General features: G+C 37.1%; 1 protein-coding gene across 1 annotated transcript in view; it reads left to right on the top strand.

The window, feature by feature from the left end:
* The window catches only part of GAK (cyclin G associated kinase), a 49,697-nt gene that overhangs the window by 885 nt on the left and 29,406 nt on the right, over nucleotides 1-19,406 (top strand). The window contains exons 2-12 of the mRNA XM_010003534.1: nucleotides 278-337; nucleotides 2,165-2,279; nucleotides 2,714-2,856; nucleotides 5,795-5,920; nucleotides 6,063-6,152; nucleotides 9,764-9,899; nucleotides 10,479-10,591; nucleotides 11,174-11,285; nucleotides 13,376-13,499; nucleotides 16,684-16,733; nucleotides 16,824-16,972. Coding sequence (XP_010001836.1) covers nucleotides 335-337; nucleotides 2,165-2,279; nucleotides 2,714-2,856; nucleotides 5,795-5,920; nucleotides 6,063-6,152; nucleotides 9,764-9,899; nucleotides 10,479-10,591; nucleotides 11,174-11,285; nucleotides 13,376-13,499; nucleotides 16,684-16,733; nucleotides 16,824-16,972 — 1,161 coding nt within the window. The 5' untranslated portion in view covers nucleotides 278-334. The remainder of the gene's footprint in view (nucleotides 1-277; nucleotides 338-2,164; nucleotides 2,280-2,713; nucleotides 2,857-5,794; nucleotides 5,921-6,062; nucleotides 6,153-9,763; nucleotides 9,900-10,478; nucleotides 10,592-11,173; nucleotides 11,286-13,375; nucleotides 13,500-16,683; nucleotides 16,734-16,823; nucleotides 16,973-19,406) is intronic.

Below are 19,406 nucleotides of genomic sequence, written 5' to 3'. Positions count from 1 at the left end.
GAACAAAACACTGTTGGATCAGTTACTTTATGTGTGCTGAAGCTTAAAAATGCTCAGTTTTCACTAAATTTGAACAGTATAGGTCGCTGGAAGACTGGGTGCTATATTTGTGGCAATACATCCAAATATACAATGACCCTGCTTTGTTTACTATCCCATCACAGTTCCTCAGGTTTTTGCCTGTAGCTCGTCCTTTGTGTTCTGGAAAAAACAAAAAACTGTGCACTGTTTTACTCTAAATTTTAGTAACTGTTTTAATGATTCTGTTTTCTGACAGCGATTGTTGTCTAATGAAGAAGAAAAGAACAAAGCCATCATTCAGGAAGTTTGTTTTATGGTATCCTTTTCTGGATTATATTAAGTTTCTTATTTAATTGTCTAATATCAAACATTCCTGAGAAACAGCTGCTTTACAGGTTCAATTCTTGCTGTATCATACACTGCTTAAAAGAACTGACATTCTGAGCAAAGTCTAGATTCTTGGTTTGTCATGAATCTGGCACCGACACCCAGCAAGTTTGGTTCTTCCAAAATTGCAGGAGTTAATGTATGCTAACTTCTGTAGCTAGTGTAGACTTTGTAATGTACTTGGTTTAGCAAGAAGTGAAATTCTTCTTAAGGTGTTGTTGTGGTCTTGTGACTGATCAAGAGACCTTTTGACTGTACTGATCTTAAGTAGGCTTCCTTCGCATCCACTGGATGTGAACTTTTTGACTACTCAAGACTTTGCTTTTACTCTCAGTGTTTCTTAATTTTTGTCTCAGATGCATCTGACTTTAAACAGTAATACTGAATACTAAAGAAGGAATTTCAGTAGAAGACATGCATCAGAAACAAGAAGCAGATGTTTCTCTGTCATTGCTGTTCTTTTTTAGTCTTCAGTGGTGTTAGGTGGTAGGGTAATGTAATCTCGGAGTGTTTTCAGTCTTTGGCTTTTGTAAACGCAATACTTGCTCCCTGGCATCTGCTGTAAGACCCTCAGTTTGTTTGAAAAGTCAGTGAGTAGCTGTAGTATGCTCTTTCGTTTAGCACTGAGGGTTCATCTTAATTTTGAGTTACCAGGCAAACCAACTGATCTTAATTTAAGCTAAAATATTTGGCAAAATCTTATACTAAACCCACTAAAGTACACTTGCAAAGAATGGACTGCCATAGCACTACACATTTTGTGATTACTCTGTCTTGCCTGGAGTAAGGAACTGAATGTTTCGATGTTTTTTCATAGCACAGGCTCATTACAGCTTATGCAAAACATTAATGAGGGTAAACTATTGATGACTTTCCAATATACAACTGTAAAATGACAAATTTATGTAGGTGTGAGTAAAAGGTTGTGAAGAGATGTGTAAGATATAAAACAGTACTTAGAATCTTTCTAATTTGGTGGATGCCACTTGCCTTTTTTTTTATATAGTTTTGCACTTAAAATATCTCTGCTTTTAAGTTTGAGTTGGTGAACACATGTAAATAGCGTGTTTGTTTTGTATTCATTAGTTTCAGTATATGATCAACATGGTGCACATTAGGGGCAATGCAAACGTGCATAATGCAACATAACTTTCATTGGTAGAAGTTGAGATCACTTTCATTTTACCCTCCTTCACATAGTTAAAAAATGATACCTTTAATTTTTTAACTGTAAGTAAAACAGGACAGAGGTTTTAATATATTACTAACAATGACAGGAAAAGTTCCTTGGTCTTTTGGAGCTTTTATTTGTTTTGAACTTTTATTTTAATTACTTAAGTGTTAAGTATGCTATGTTTCAATTTTGTTTTGGAAAGACAAGCAGTGATAAAATAGCCCTTTCTTGATCAGCCAGACAGAGAAGTAGCTGATAGTTGGAAGATCTCACTGGAATTTTTGCTAATGCCTTGCAGTCTTTGTCAAAAGGCAAAGAAGTAACTAATTATGATGTCCAGTTTCCTCAGAGCCTTAACCACAAGGAGTTTTTTTAAGGTTTTATTTTGACTTGTTATTACCTTCAGTGGCTTACCTTGAAGTCTGTTCTTGTCAGCTGAAGCATGGATTTCCCTGTTGTAATTGGAGCTATGATACTTTCTGTGGTTTTAAGCTAACATTTCAAATGAGATGTCTCTGAACTGCTGTATACCATATTATCAGTAAACTTGGCAGTCATCTTCCTTGAACATGTTATCTCCAGAAAAAACTTTCAGGTCATCCCAACATTGTCCAGTTCTGCTCAGCTGCATCTATAGGAAAAGAAGAATCAGACACGGGACAGGGAGAGTTTCTTCTGCTTACAGAGCTGTGTAAAGGTAAACTTTTTTCTTTTCCCAGCAGTTCACATTGCTTTAGACTGCAGTTTTGCACAGGTTGCTTTGCAGCTTAGAAGCTTTGAAAGCCTCTTAAAGATGCATAGTTCAATGGAGCTTGAGTTCAACCTCATCTTTTATATTGTAGGGATCATGGTCTTTGAAACTACAGTTCAGCCTCATCTTAAATATGGGATAATAGTTCTTTGTGTTTGAGAACAGTTAGAGGAAGGAAGAGGAGGAATAGTTCCTTAGAGCGTAATTTCCTTTGGCACTGCAAGAAGTGTGGAATTGCCGTTTTCAGAATATCCATATGATACTACAACTCAAGACTGTAAATATTCCTTGAAGAGAAGAGCACTTATCTATTCATGCCAGGTTTTCAGACTTAGTAGTGTTTTGTGTGTGCTTATGTGAGTTTTTCTAATTTCCTGCAGGACAGCTGGTGGAATTCTTAAAGAAGGTAGAATCCAAAGGACCAATCTCCTGTGACACAGTTTTGAAGATCTTTTATCAGACCTGCAGGGCAGTACAGCATATGCATAAACAGAAGCCTCCTATTATCCATAGAGATTTAAAGGTGTGTTACAATGTTTAAATAAAGGCTGAATTTTGAACAGCAGGAGAGCCAGTCGCTGAATCAGTGTTAAGGCTGTTAATCAAATACAGTGGAGACTCCTGAGTGTAGTGCTTACATGTATTGCCTTGCCAAGGCTGTTGGGTGCCAGCAAAGATCATCACTGAAATACTTGCATCTCTTCAAACAAGATCTTATGTGGCATTAGTACTATTTGAACAAGCTAACAGAAAGTAGTATACTGTGGCTTGATCATTAAGTTAGTCTGTAAGTAATTTGCTTTTGATAAAATAACTAGTTATGAGTTGCAGTTTTGGAGTGAGCAAGTTTTATAAATGGAAGAGGTAAAACCTTGAAGGAGAATGTGTAGTAAGCTGTTTGTTTTGGAACTAACAACTTGCATTGCATTTTAGGGCTTGTTTTTAACTTGACTTCTAGAATTTTGCAGGCATAATTCATGATAGGTTCTATGTCTTAATTTTTCAATCTGTTAGGCTTGGCTTTGATGTTACAGGGTTTTGCTATAGACAGCATTGTCCCTCTAGAAACTTGATATTTTAAAAGACTTCATCTTGGTTTGACTTTCGTATTTTGATTCACCTTTACATGTATGCTATACCTTAGATGAAGGAGCCTTAATTTGAACCTAATGGAAAGTGGTGATCTTTGTAAACATAAACAAAATAAGAGAAGATTCTTACTCTAGAAACAGATTTGTTAAAATCAGACGCTGTTTCCTGCTTGATATGATATCAGCTGAATAGAAAAAAAGAAAAATTTATTCCTAATTAAGCATGTACTCAATTACTTCAGGGAAAGTAAAGTGAAACCACTTTTTAAATGTGTGCTAAGTTTTTTCATCACTGTTGCTGAAAGCTTTGATGTTAGGCACTAGTAGAGCCTCTTAATATAAAAATAATTTTAATTATAAGAGCATTCCTGTTGTTTGTTTTTTTTGTTTCCTCCCTACCATTGAGCAGGCTTCTATGTCGTGTCAAAGAAATTTTCATCAAGTTGGGACAGAATCTTCTTGGTATTCCTGTCTAGAATGATGTCTTCTATTCTTCCCTGAAATGTCTATATACCAGCCCAAGGAAAGCTTGTAGAAAAGGTCTCTCTTATCTAAAAAAGGGATAAAAGACTATTTACAAGTTATACAATTTCTTACATAGCCAACTCCATAGCAGTTGAGCTAATGCTGTAGATCAGTCTGCCTTTTATTGTCAAATAATGTTAAGTTCCTGGCAGAGATAAAAATGGAAAAAGGCAAGAGTTTTGTTTTGTTTGCTTCATGTTACAGGTGCTGCAAAGTAAGGTGAAATTATAGTTGTGCTGCTATAGGCACCTTACTACAACCAGGAGTCAAATAGGGATCATCAACTGTGCTACCCTTTCCAGAAGGCTAGTGTAGAATTTGGGTGTAGTAGGGTGGAGTCCTAACAGGTTTTTCTCCATTATTTTGCCTAAAAAGGTAAAGATTTATTGGCTTCTAAAGTACAGCTTAAAACAAGTTCACCTTCATTGTGGTGGCTGTTTCTGTCTTCCTGTAGTTTCCTTCTCTTGTTAGTATTGTGCATTCCTTGTTTGTGAACCCCTTTAGATGAAGTTCACACCAACAGCGTGCGTGTATGGCAGTGTAAGAGCCCAGCTAGTTACAGAGTTGAAAAAATTCTAAGCCAACAGAGGGCAGTTTGTAAAATAGTGCTTCTCTGATATTTTAGTTGTCTGAGTTTGATCTTTTCAGGACTTGCTATGCAACACACAGCTTAACATATTATAGGGCCTGTTAAGATCTGAATACTCAGCTGGAATGTTTAACATTATTAAAAAACTTTACCGAAGCACGAAAACCAGAACGTATGTGCATAGAAGCTTGATCACTGGTCTTTCTGTGACCATGTTTAGTGTATAAATTTAATTAGAGGTTGAATGCTCATGCCTCTGGATGTACAGGGAGATAAACAAAGGTTATATAACAGAGAAGGGAATTCAGATTGCTCATTGAGGTTGATACTCCAACCACATCATTAACAGAGCTTATGTCTTCCTGCAGGGCAGTCAAAATTAATTTTATGCTGGAAGAAGTTGGAAGGCACATGTGTAAGTGAGGCTAGTAAGACACTCTGAAAATGGAAATTTTACATGAAGTCCAGTGGTTTTTAAAGGAAAGCAAAGACAAACCTAGCTATATGAAGTGTGGTGTTGTAATGTTACTAACATGCCTCTTAACTTTTGTACTTTTTCCTGACTTCATGCAGAGATACAAATTGTCTTTTTCAGCCCTTTTGTGGTTATGACCCAGTAATACTTCTGCCCAATACCCAATTTTCCTCTGCCTTTAAGTTTCTTCCTCATTTCACTTGGAAAGTCCAGGAAGGTTGGATTTTATGAAGTAGGAAAAGGGAGGGATGATAGTGAACTATTCAGGCAGCACATGATCCTCAACTAGCTGGTTTCTGTCTCTGCACAAGGTCACAGCTGCCACTTTCTGGGTGTTCACCACCAGCCTGCTTCTCCACTAGTACCTTCCTGTTCTGTGTCTACAGCAGTCCTAACCTCCACTCCATCGCAACTAAGCTAACAGTGTTCAGTTTTGTGCATGAAAACACTTTAATTCCGAGATAGTGCTTCTGCAAGTGGTCCTCTGAAAAAACTGACCTCTTTTTAGGTGCTAGTGAGATTATTTTTTTTCCTGAAGTTTATTTCCTGCTCTCTTGAATGCTTCCTTCTCATAGTGGTTTTGGTGTTTCCTTTTAAAAATTGGCTGTATTGCTACCATATACGTCTATAATATTGTCTGAAATATTTGTACACCTGTAAACAACATCCTGGGCTGAAGTGAGTATTTTTTATATTCACGAACAAGTTTGTTATGTTTAAAATCCTGTGTGTTAGTGTACAGAGAAAAATGTCTAATATATTATTCTATCTCTTTTTGAAGGTGGAAAACTTGCTTATTAGTAACCAAGGGACAATTAAACTCTGTGACTTTGGTAGTGCTACAACTGTAGCTTATTATCCTGACTACAACTGGTCTGCACAGAAGAGAGCACTGGTTGAAGAAGAGGTGAGAATGTTCTAGTGCAATAAATCTTAATATAATAATTTCACTGTTACTATTAACCTGACACTGATCTGTAGGACTTGAAGGACAATTGAATGTTCAGTTGTAGTGTTATTCATAAAGCTTTGGGATTTTTGTATTGCAGATCACAAGGAATACAACGCCAATGTACAGGACACCAGAAATGATAGACTTGTATTCAAATTTTCCAATTGCTGAAAAACAGGACATTTGGGTAAGAAGTTTCTCTTTGTGTCGTAGCTGCTTATCTAATAGTGAAACTGATTTTGCAGGCTTCATGTTAGTTTGTTGAGTAAATAAATAAAAGCACCAAAATAAACACAGGCTGTCTTAAGTAAAAATAAATGTAAATAGTATTAACTATGTATCTAAATATTAAAATAACATATAGTGGGTGTATATATAGTATTCAGGGTTTTCTCCCAAGTCTAGCTTGGCTTACACTGTGAGAGACAATTCTGAACTTCTTTGACATTCAGTAGAAGTGTTGCCTAGTTGGAGCTTGCCACCATAAAGCCAGAATACATACAGTCTTTAGAATCAAATTCCCTGTTATGCCCTGCCATGCATGCAATCCTGGAACAGCCTGTTGCTGAGTTTGAAATGGCTTTCTCTAGGTATTATATCTAGATAATATACCACCAAATAGCAAGCATGGGAAGGATGCAGAATTTATTCATGCTTGTACAAAAAGGATGATAAATTGTGAACATTCACTAAAGAATCAGTAGCCAGAGTTTAAGGTAAATATTAAATCCTCAGTTGTACCTCTTTGAGTTGTCATACTGTAATAATACGAAGGTGACTTTGTGCTTAGGGACTTAGTTTTTTGGATGTTTTTTACTGAGGCAGGTATTAAGCTGTTCAACTGTTACCTGTATTGGTTATATATCAAAAGACAAACTGAGAAAAAAATAACATGGAACTGTCTTAGGAAGCATAATTGATCTTGTAGTTTGTCCTTAGGATAAACAAAAGTTTACCCTAAAAAAGTTGCATTTCCTGTACTCCCCTGTGAATTAATGTGAACTATATGATGTGTCAGTGTATAAATTATGGAGAACTTTTTACCAACAGACCAACAGAAATGTACTTTCTGTACAATAATACAGAATTAATACATGCAGTTTATTTTTGGCCCTGGATTGAGAGACTCAGTAGGTGTTTTGGAGTAACTAAATATCAAACCCCTGACAGTCTTTAACAAACCTTTGAAAATCTTATTGGAATTAACTGACAATCAAGGACAGATGGTGACAGTATATGTAGAGGACTGGAGGCAGTGAACACGTTTCTTAGCTTGCATGTTCACTGGCTTGCTATATTTGTAGGAGCTGTAGAGCCTATATGCTCAAGTAACTTAAGATGGGGCTCAAAAGAAACTTTAAGTAGTGTTCTGGTCTGTTGTGCAAATATTTTCTTGGATGTATTGAATACTTCATTATCAAACATTTATGAGCGAGACAGAACTTATTTCTATGACAATAAGATTGCTGTGCTAGTATATTTCATATGTTAATTTATATGAAAATTAATTTTACATTTACTTACATAGCAGGTGGAATTATCCTAACTAATACATAAGACTTGGACTGTTCAGAGATTAGAATTCAAAACCGATTGCTCTTTGGTGGTTATTCCTTTGTCAGGCTGCACAGGTATCAAGTTTGGGCACACCAGGGAAACAAAGTTCCCAGGACGTGGTAGTCCTGGTGTTGTGATTTTTGAGGTTTGAATGAACCTGTCTGAAAATGATCTTAAATTTTACTTGTTATAAGAATTGAATAGCTTTCTGTTTGTAGGAAATTGAAACAATAGTTTAAGGCTTTTTTTCAGATCCTTCTCAAACATTTTTGGAGATTATGGTGTCTTCCCAGTGTAATTTAAACAAATTAACACTTAAATGCTTGTCTGGTGCATTACATAAGTGTGTCTTCACTAGAAATACAGAAGACTGAATTCTGTCCCCACAAATAAAATTGGTCTCCTTGAAGCATAGGATGAAGAGATGAAATATTCTGAGCCTTTCTGTGGGCAAAATCCTCTTCTTCAATATATACTGGGGATCACAAGCTGCTCATTTTTGTATACTGTGAAATCCACAGCATGGATTTATTTTAACCTAAATCTAAAGGAATCTGAAGCTGATCTCTAAAGCACTGGAAATGTGTGGAGTTGCATGAATCAGCAGTTGATGACTGCAGCCTGCCATTTGCAAGCAGTATTGGGAAGCTTAATCAATTTCATACTCTGAAATTCAAGTAACATTGCCTGAAGTGAAGACATCACAAACAGGGATAACCAACCAATGGGTTCCTGAATCAGAACATTTGTGTTTGTAAACTTTTTTATTTCTGTGATAAGTTTCACACAAAGAAAGTGGGTGCTGCAGGGCTCCCATTGTCTGTGGCTTCGGGGACCTTCCAGCTTCCTGGCGGACCCATCATGTTAGGGTATGAGAAGGTGTAGAGGTTGAGGGTAAGATGTTTCTTTACCCTTGGATCCATGGTCTTATATGAAGTTAGACCACTCCTTGTTGGAACACACTTTGTAGCAGAAGAGAAAGAGGGTGGGAATATCCTGTCATCTGCTCATGTCCCTATTAAGGGCTGCAGCTGTCAAAGAGGGGAGAACCAACAAGTGAAGCAGACACCTTCTGTTGCCACAGGCAGCCTCCCTCCCTGTCTGGGGCTCTTCCAGTGTCACACCAAGGTTATCCATTCTATGCCTCCCTGGTAAACAGGAGACCAAATACTGGGTCAAAAATGTTGGCTAATACCAGTATTACCTAATACCATGCATGCTGACATGGCCACTACCTCACTACAGCTTGTTCCAGGAGCTCAGTCCCAGGGTACCTGGTGAAAGAGAACACAGTGCTTCCTTTACCCATGCCTTTGGGGAGCTTCCAGCTCCCTGTAAGACCACCATGGGGTAGGGATTGGTGTTACCTATACTGTAGACTGTTGGCAACTCTCCAGCTTAGTGACAGAGGAAAAAGAGGACAGGGATGTGCTGTGGTCTGGTTGTTAAGCTTTCCAGGTGTCAGACTGTAGTATGAAGCAGCCACCCTCAATCACCACAGGCAGCAGCTACCTCTGTGTGCTCCGCTTGCTGCCCTTGCTCAACTTGGCTGCTGATCTGCCAGCCTGGGCTGATGCTGTCACCAACTGCTACTGCCAGCATTTTGTCTGCTGTGATACTATCTGTGTACTGTTTGCTGGGTAAAAACATGGGACTAGGGAGTGGTTGTCCCCTGTATTTGACCCTGGTGAAGCCGCACCTCTAGTACTGTGTTAAATTTTGGTCCCCACCAGTACAAGAAGGACATCAAGGTGCTGAAGTGTGTCCAGTGAAGGGTAACAAAGCTGATGAAGGGTCTAGAGCACAGTTCTTGCAAGAAGTGGCTGAGAAAACTTGGCTTATTTAGCCCAGAGAAAAGGAGGCTGAGGGAAAACCTTATTGCTTCCTACAGCTACCTGGAAGGAGAATGTAGCAAGGTGGGGATTGATCTCTTCTCCCAAGTAATGAGTTACAGGATGAAAAGAAACAGTCTCAAGTTGTGCTAGGGGGGATAGATTGGATATTAGAAAAAAATTTCTTCACCAAAAGCATTGTCAGGCTTTGGAACAGGCTGCCCATGGAAGTGGTTAAGTCACTGTTCTTGGAGGTATTTAGAAGATATGTAGGTGTGGTGCTTAGGGGACTCAGTTCAGTGGTGGACTAGTGTTAGGTTAATGGTTGGACTCAATGTTTTAGCGGGTCTTTTCCAGACTCAATGATTCCATGATTCTATGAAGTATTTCTGCCTTTCTCTCTTTGTAGGCTCTGGGCTGTATCCTGTACTTGCTGTGCTTTAGGCAACATCCATTTGAAGATGGAGCTAAGCTTCGCATAGTCAATGGGAAATATGTCATTCCACAAAATGACACTCGCTATTCTGTGTTTCATGATCTCATTCGTAAGTTTACTGTGTTACTTGATTTGGTCTCCATTGATATATCTTATTATTAACAGTGTTGTATTATTGATAACTAAATATTATTGATCTGATGTTGAAAATATAAACTGCAACAACTTATGCTAAAATTTTTAATCTATTATGAATAAAATATTAAAAGAAACATTTGTGTCTATGTGCTGTTGCCTGTGTTGCTTAGTTCTGAATTAGTTCATAGGAACAGTTAGTGTTTTGGTTTCGTTTCTTTGAATTTGCTTTAGAAAATGTATTTTCTTTAAATTTCTAATGGGTTACTGGAAACTTTAATTATAGTGCCAGAAATGTCCCCAACAGTATTATAGAGTTACTACTGGGGTTATTAATTATCTGATCCTAAAGTATATTCTTTGAAATACTATTAAGCTTAAATAATGGGGATTTTTGTTGATACCTGTTATGAAAATTATATTTGGGTATCGATTTAGCAGTTGCACCCTTCTGTTCACATGTGTATGTATTGCACTGAAGAAGCTATTAATCTCGGCTGAGAGAAGATATCTGAAGAGAGTCTGTTACATTATCTATATCTTTTTTTTTTAGGGTCTGCTTTGAAGGTGAACCCAGAGGAGAGATTGTCAATCACTGAACTTGTGAATCAACTGCAGGAGATTGCAGCAGCTAGGAATGTGAATCCTAAATCCCCCATCACAGAGGTAAAGATGTCTCGTAAGGAGTATTATTGATTAGGTGTCATTTCTTCCTCGTCTCCTTTCTTAGGCAGTGAGTGTGAGTTTAGTAACAGATGTTGGAGCAGGTCCCCTGTTCCTTAGTGTTTTGAAAAGTTCACTTTAACTTATTTTGAAATTCAACTGAATTTATCTATATCACCTATAGAATCTTTGAAAATATGCCTTCTGAAGCACAGAGCTTGCATGACATTAAAGGAAACTTGTTCTTACTCCTTGCTGAAAAATTTCTCAATCTTGAGTCATTCTTTAGTATGTAAGGGCTCTGTTTGATGTACTGCATTTAGTCATAATTAAATTGCACAGAAAAATCAAGTATATGAAGACTTTGCCTTCACTAACTTGAAACTCACTTAAATCTTGTCTTCTGCTTGATGCTTAGTTTGGACAATACTCTTAAGTGAATCAATTGGTGTGTCTTGCTGGCTTTCTCTTGAGGCTCAGTAACTGGTAGCTTTCTGGTCTTCACCAAGTAAAAGTAAGTTTCAAAGCATAACAAATTGGTTGAAGGGCCAGGAAAATTCTTATAGTGAGTATTAATCTCCTCAGCTCCTGGAACAAAATGGAGGCTATGGAAACAATGCACAGCCTCGGACATCTGTGACCTCTCTTTCACAGAGCTCCAGGCCTGCAGGACAGCTCAACAATATGTACAACGCAGGTAAGTGCAGAAAGAGACAGCATCCTAGTGTTAAACCAGTTGCATATCTTCTATGTGAAAAATCTCATGTAGGGTTTTTAGGCATTTTTGCAGACGTACTAGCTATTTTGTATTTATATCACTGCTTCTAAGCTTGCTTTATTTTTTTCATGCTTTGGTTGTATGTTGGTACATGCAAATGTTAATTTCTCAAGCTCATTGCTGGGAAAGATAGCATTCCTATGTAAAATCTTGGAAGCTAAAGGGTATTTTTCACCTGTAGAGGAAGGAGAGTTGAAATAAATAGCCTGAACCTTGATAGAAGTGATGGATACAATGAGCAGTTATGTTCTTAAGAAAAAGAGCTGTAGTGAAAGTGGTCTTCAGGTTATGACTAACAAATAAAAATGTTACTTTAAACCTAAAACTTTCTTATTCAATGAGGTAATAGTATTTGAAAGTGTCTGATGTAAAGAGGATAATTTAAGAGGAGTTTAAATTTAATTTTAAAATATTCTCAGAAGTGTTGTGTTTTAGGTGAAACCTTGTTACTGTGTGGCAGAAGTTCCTGAATTTGGTGCATATCCTGTCTGTGCACAACACTGGATCTTTGGTGTAGGAAAGTGACAGCTGCCCTTGCTTTCCAAGAAGAAATACTTAACATCAGATATGTTACAACTCAGAAAGATAGTAAACATTCTGTGGCTTTTGGTATAACTTTGGTCTGATGGTTGAGGTAATCCAATAAAGAAATGCTGCAGCAATTGCAGGGATTTTGAATACTGACCATCATAGGTCATTAATACTGAGGAGTCACTGGCCTGATGTATTTATTTTAGCCTACAACAAGCTTGTATGAGGAAGAAGTACTTCTGAAAACATTTGAGATCCACTCTCCCCTTCCTTTCACCCACACACAACCTTCCTACCCTGTGTGATAATTCAAAGTGCATATGATTGAGTGATTGTAGTCTCAAAAGGCTTGTATCTGATACCTCAAAGGTAAAAAGCAATAGCCTAAGCTCAGTTTATTGGCTGTCTAGGCACTTCAAGAAATAGCCATAGGCTTGTCCCCAGCTTATTATGGGAGGATTGTGCAGAGAGGACTTCAGAAGATGGTTGCACCATAGGACGTAGGTGGTGAGGAGAAGGAGCTGTGGCATAAACCCAGTTGGTCTAGCAGTACTAAATTGAGTCAAAGTACATTATCAAAATGACACAATTAAAAGCTGATATACCCATTCTGTAAAAATAGATATTCCAGACTTCATTTGGTTGAAGACACTTGCACTTAATATAGTGAAGACAGTTAAAAGCTTGATAGGCTTATTTGCATCTTAATAAGAAATTAAAGATGATTTCTGTACTCATCTTACCATAGGTATGTGAATATAGAACATTGCAATTAATGCAGAAGATATTGAGGGAATACTTTAGTCTGTTTTCTTTCCAGCTTGTTAATACTTGCTTGATAATACTTATGCTGAATTGCCAATGAGACAAATGGTATTAATGTGTTGTTGCAATAATGTTATTTGTATATCAATTTCTGTGTAAGAATCCAGCTTCCTAGTAGGATTGTAATCAAAAGGATGGCTGGCCATCTGTTTTATACAAGAATGAGTACCATTTGTTATATGCAGTTACTAACAGGGATTTTGTACTGGCATGCTGTGCTAGCTGGGGGGATCTGCTTGAAAAGTAACTTAATTATGCCAGCTGCTTTTGAAGCCATGCATCAACATGTTTCTAGTGGGGATGCTTAAGTAGATTTACTAATGAAAAGCTGCACTTCAAAACTGACTAAAAAAAGTATCTTTCTGCACTGGCAATGTGAAATAAATGCTTAACTTTCAGAAATTTTTACTTGATTTCCTCTTAAATACAGTCATTTAAACAATGTGTTAAGTAATTTAGTAGTACCTGCTGTTTGCAGGAAGTACTGTTTTTTGCATAGGTCATAGTTACGGAGAACTTTGGAACTGTGAGTCTTACAGCAAGGCATAGTCTGTATGTGCCTTCACTTCCAGCTTTGTAAGCAACTTGCTTTGTTGTGGAACCCATTCCAGGATATGAATTAAAGTACTATTATTTTTATTCAACTACTCTAGGCCTGACTGTGGCGGAATGTGACCAGACTTATGGAGGGTTCTTTGATATTCTGAGGGGTGGAACAGAGCGATTTTTCACTAATATTAAGGATACATCTTCTAAAGTTATCCAGTCTGTGGCCAAGTGAGTAAAAAAAATGTAAAAGGAATTAAAATTGTACTGGTAAGAGTTCTAAATGAAGGGTCAAAGCTTAGTCCAGAAATTATCAAATCCAGCATACTTTTCCAAGTATGATCTTTAATAGCTGGTAACTAGTCCTGAGATTTTATGATTGATATTTATATAAATTATTTTAGCAATTGTAAGCAACAAATTAGGATTTTGGGGACAAAAGCCTGCCCATAAGTGCATCTTTCCCTTCTGTATTTTAGCTAATGAGATGTTGGGAGAGATCAGGAGATGAGGGCTGAAGCAGGGTATAGAGGTACGGAATTGAACTATCACGGTTCAGAATTAATTAAGGCCTCCATTAATGAGAGGGGGTAGGAAAAGATGGAGGAGTGAAAGGTACAAATGAAAGGGGATAGAGGTGAGAAAAGTGCAGAGAAGTAGTGTGTTTTCAGGTGGAATCCTATGCCCTCAAGGCAAAATGAGAGGATCTGCACTGTTTGTCTCCTTTGACCTACATTGCTTGGAATAATATTCTCCTATTTTGCTGCATATATTCTGAGAAATATAGCATGTAATCACATTTTTCTAATCAGATTTTCAGTTCTATTCCAAACGTTTCTAGTACCTTTTTAATCATTATTAATCCATCTGTATGGTTTGTGTGTTTTTAGCTTGTAATAAAATTCTGTGCAGTGGAAAAGTTTTTTCTTGTAGCTCTGGGAGAAGCAGGTAAGGTCACTATGAAAGTCATGACTAAACTAGAGCCTCCTAAGGAATACCAAACCTTGTTCCTCACTGTAGGGTATGTCACCCTATCACCCTACTTCAGCTACCATGCTGTGGCTTGTGAAGTGTATTGCTTGCAACATGTTTTTCTGTCAGAGTGGAATTTGTGCATAATGCTGCTCTAAAACATTGTAATGATCAGACAAGTTAGATCTGTAGATCTTGCACCTCTGCAAACACTTCAAATGCACTTTTAGCTGCTTGCTAAATAATAGCCTGTTTAAATTTCCTGTGCGTGGCTTAGAAAGGGCAGATCCTCTGTTTAAGTCACAAAAACTGTGCATCTTTGGTTTGTCTTTAAGCTTTGTACAAAGTAGTTGGCAGAGCAGCATCAAACTTCTCACTTTAGAGAAACCACACTGACTCAAGAGAAGACATGAAGGTGTACAAAGGGAATTAACTGTAGCAGGATGAAAAGTGGTGACTTGTTAGCAGCTTAGCAGATCTGTGGGAATTTCAGTGTATGAAGTAATATGAAGAGCTACAGCTTTTAACAGCTGCTTTCCATTTTATTTCTTTGGTATATGCTGTTTTGCAGGCCTCTCTTTACTTCATTGTACCTATTACCTTCAGTGGGACTTATCTTCTGTTCTACTTCTTTTTGTCGTACCTTGTTAAATGAAATTTACTGTATGGTAAAATATGGAAATATTCTGCAGATAAATTTCCTTTCACAGTTCTACTATTTATAAACAAGAAAGTACTTAATTCCTTGTCTTAAATTCTGACAGTTTTGCTTAGATTTAAGTTTCACAGTGGTAAATTAATTTTCCTGTGTGACAGGTAGCACTTCAGTTCTTCTTAGACTGTTGTTTTAGGTGGTTCTTCATCTTTATACAAAAAAGTTGATATTGGAATGACCTGCATGTCTTCTTGCTTGAAGCCGGTGTTTGAAGCATCGAATAACATTTCATACTTCTCAATCAGATAAACTATGCTCAACATTAATTTTAGTAATAAATCATGGTTAGCTCTGAATGTAAATTTCTGCTTGAATTTTGCTGCAGCAGTGTTACTATTTGAGCTACATGGTTATGTAGTTTCCAGTTGTGCAAATGTCTTTCCAAAGGTGAAAGTAATTTTGAAATAGTGTTTATTTGGCTATTGTTTATCTCCTTTTTCAAGGCCGAGTTTTTCAGTGCTTTATTTAGTGAGACACTCAAACTTCCTTCTGGCCATTTCAATACCTCTTGAGATGTTGGGTCAATATCATTGGTAGGATTCTGATTGTTCTGTATATGTGCTGCTTAATATCCTTGCTTCTGGAACAGTTTTCTTGCCTCACCTAAAATCCTCCTTCCAGTACTTGTAAATGCAATAATTTTCTAATCAAACCTCCCAGCCTCCTTGATGTCTCCTAGCAAGCCGTAAAGAATCAAAGCAATGTTCTCTTGATATTTCAAAACTTAAGCTCAGTATCCTAAGTCTGTTCTTTCAAGCAATGTCTTGAAGCTTAATAGTGACAGAAGAGCATTACTTTGGTAATGCCTCTGCATTCCTTAAACATGCATCATAGTGTCTTGATGACACTTTGATATTCTGGGAATAATATGCTGCCAGCTTATTTAAGCTGTATCCAAACCAAATTCTGTAGGGGAGGTGTGTTCTTATTTTGCTAGTTAGCAGTGAAGACCTATGTGATTATACTCAAGGATGTTGGCCTGCACTGGAGCTCTTCAGTCTTTTTCTTAAGCTTTTTTGTCCTGCTACACAGCATGTACCCTAGAAACAATTTTAAAAACTGTTTTAAATAATAAATTGTTGTAATGTGGGTGATTAGGTAGAGATGAAGGGAATGAACATAAGTGCAAAACAAAGAAAAATAATTTTTAAAGGCTGCTCTTTAAAACTGAGCACAACATATGAGAAGATGAGTGATGGTTAATGCCTTGCTCTCTATGGGAATTTTGGAAGTCAAGTTTTGGAGGAATTATTTGAATGAGGAAAGAGATTGTGATATACTCTATTCACATTGAATTCAGAAATAGGGCAGTGTGGCCATCTGGGCCAGATAGTAATGTGCCAGAGTTAAGATAATTTGAAATGTACTGTTCCAACAAATGATTTTTATTTTAAGCATCATCATGTCCTCCATTAGCAGTGTTAATGCATCCTCATTAGGCTTTCAATCTGATACCTATAATGAATTTTCATCAGAAAGAACAAGAGCTAGAGGAATGAGTTAAACATTGAAAGTGTCTGCACAAAATCCCTAGAAATTCCTTTCTTTCAACTGATGTAAATAAGTAACTGTTCAAATACAACTATTCTGAAAAAAGTGAGATAACAAGCCTCAGGTGGAAGAAGTATTATTGATGGTGGTGGGTGTAGTCTGAGAGACCTGTGTTCTCTTAGACTTAGGCTTGAATAGTTTTAACTCCAGTATTAACTCAAATGCTTTCTGTTTCAGTTATGCAAAAGGAGACTTGGATATATCGTACATCACTTCCAGGATTGCTGGTATGATACCTATGTCTGTCTTAAGAATAGTTTGGGATAGTTTTTAATATATAAAATTAATACTTTACCTGGTGTTTGTTCTGTCTTCAGTGATGTCCTTTCCAGCTGAAGGTGTAGAATCTGCCATAAAAAATAATATAGAAGATGTGCGGTTATGTCTGGACTCTAAGCATCCTGGACACTATGCTGTGTACAATCTCTCTCCAAGAACATACAGGCCTTCAAGATTCCATAACAGAGTATGTACAGTTTTTGTATATTTCTGTAAAAGGTCTTTCAGCACAAGGTCTTGATTACGCCTTCAACTTTTTGTTATGAAATATGTTAAAGTAGGCTGCATGATAAAAATATTACAAAAGACAATCTAAACATAAGGTCAAAGAGTAACCTATATTCTGCTTGTCTTTGCTTTCAATCTAAACTTTATTGATTGAAGACTAATTGTTAATCTTACTGACTAAAGTCTGTTTGCTAGGCTAGTGATATCCTTGAAAATGTGAACAAGTACCTCACATGTTTCAAATTTATATGAAGAATACATAATTTAAAACCTTATGAAAAGTTCAGCCTCTTCTACATTTGGAGGCTTTAATTTATCAAAGGTAGTAGTACTCCCTTGGCAACTGTGCAAACTGCTTGCTGGACTTTGTCCTCATCCCACTTCATAGCATTTGACTCCCGGATGAGTCAGCCCCAGGTGACTGCTTGTTGCTAGTGCATGAAATACTAGTATAGCTTACCTGAACTTCCATTAGCCTTTCTAGCTGTTTTTCTGATACTAAAATGAAGAGATTTACCTAATTCAGTGACAAGGTAGTGAGGACAGCTTGTTAGGTGCTGAGGTACTGGACTTCAGTGTCTGCTCCAAAATACACCTCAGCTGAACAGTGCACACTGTAACTGCATTGAGTTGTCTAGCACAAGCCATATTAGATCTCACTGAAACTGTCTGTAGTGATCATGCCCCTTCCTCACAATACTGACTGCCCAGAGGAGAGTCTAGAAGCAATGTTTGTTAGAGAAAACCCCTTCTGGGTCTTATGCTGTAGAGTCCTCCTTAGCAATACTGCAGTTATCTAGGTTCCCTTAAACTGTCATGCTGAGGTGTCTAATGTATTCTATCTAGTGCTTATCACTTTCCTTTGTTTCTTTATAAACTTGTAGACAAGACGAGTATTGTTACACCTGGAAAGTGACTACTGCCTCTTTGGGTGGAGGCAATAAACTTTATCTGCATATGGTTCAGCATGAAGTTCAGGTGCAGCTCAGCATGGAAGGCAAAGCTTAATAATGCAGGAGGTTTTCTGTGATTATTTGGAGCAGGTACCTCAGAGCAAAAATTTTTGTAATGCTTTATAGTACTAGATTGCTAAAAGTCCACTAGAAAGTGAACTGATTTATTGTTCATCTTAGAAGGCTATTTATCTCTGTTTATGGAATGATAAATACTGTAAATGGGAAACTGCATGTTTTTTGTTTGAGAGTCTGAGGTGCCTATACACTGATTTTCTGGATGTATAAGTGCTGTGAATGGTAATATGAGCACAGCTAAGTCTGCTAGTGCTCTGGAACTCTTCTAGCCTACGTTTATCTTTTTGACATCTGTTTTGCCTCTTTCTTTTTTTTGGCTGGGAATTAACAGTAGATTAAACTTTTCAAAACTGCTTTATTGGCTGGGAGTATTTAAGGAGTTTCAACAAAACATTATCTTCTATTTAAAAACAAATGCACAATGGGCAGTACTGGCTGACTTAACTTCATTATTCAGTGCTGGATGAGAACAGCCATGTAGGAAGCTAAGGAAGATTAGTTTTTCTTTGGTTCTTGCAAACTACGTTTATGGTAAACCTTACACATGATTGCAGGAGAACAGCTTCAGAAATTCTTACCTACAGAGCAAAATGTTAGAATTATTTATGAAATTAAGTATTATTGCTTTCTTGCTGTGTCATCTGTACTGAATCTGTCAGACTGTTTCTTTAGTCTTTTTTTTTTTTTCTGAGCTTGGCACAAAAACGATTTCATTGAGAGGTTTTTTTTGTGATACTGAGTTCAGATAATTAATCTCAAGAGTAACTCCTGAACTTTTATCTGGGTAAGAAAGATGTTGTTAGGAAAATGATCTTCTACATACAGCAGTTGTGATCTTGGCTAAAAAAAAATAGAGAATGCTGCTTTGCATGTTTTCCTTGGTCCTGGCAGAACTTGTACTCTTTAAGTGTTAAAAGGGCTCAAGATCAGGTTTTATATACTAAGTTCTTACTGCACAGCTTAATTGAAGAATATATGCTGTCAGCCTGAAGCTGATTATTTGGTAATGTTACATAGCACTGATCACAGAAGGAATATTACTTAACTAATGAGGCTCTTTGAATAGAGGTAGAATCTTTAAACGGTTACCTTGAAAGATAAAATTAAGTCTTTCTGCTTGTGGGGTTTTTTTTGCTTAAGAATATATGCATAAATCAAGTTGAAAGCTGTTTTACTTTATTCCTTGATCTAAGAAAATCTCATGTGGCAATCTGAGCTGCTAATTCTAGTGCAGCAGACTATAGACAGGACTGGAGTTTTATTACAATTCATCCTATAAAGTTGTGCCTACACTGTGTGAAACTACTTTTCTTGAGCATATTGCTTCATTTCTGCCTGAAGGCGGCATTAAAGTGTAAAATT

Source organism: Chaetura pelagica, unplaced genomic scaffold (genome assembly GCF_000747805.2).
Source record: "Chaetura pelagica isolate M959 unplaced genomic scaffold, ChaPel_1.0 scaffold228, whole genome shotgun sequence".
In the NCBI taxonomy this organism is placed as follows: Eukaryota; Metazoa; Chordata; class Aves; order Apodiformes; family Apodidae; genus Chaetura; species Chaetura pelagica.
This window is presented reverse-complemented; position numbering and strand designations above follow the sequence as displayed.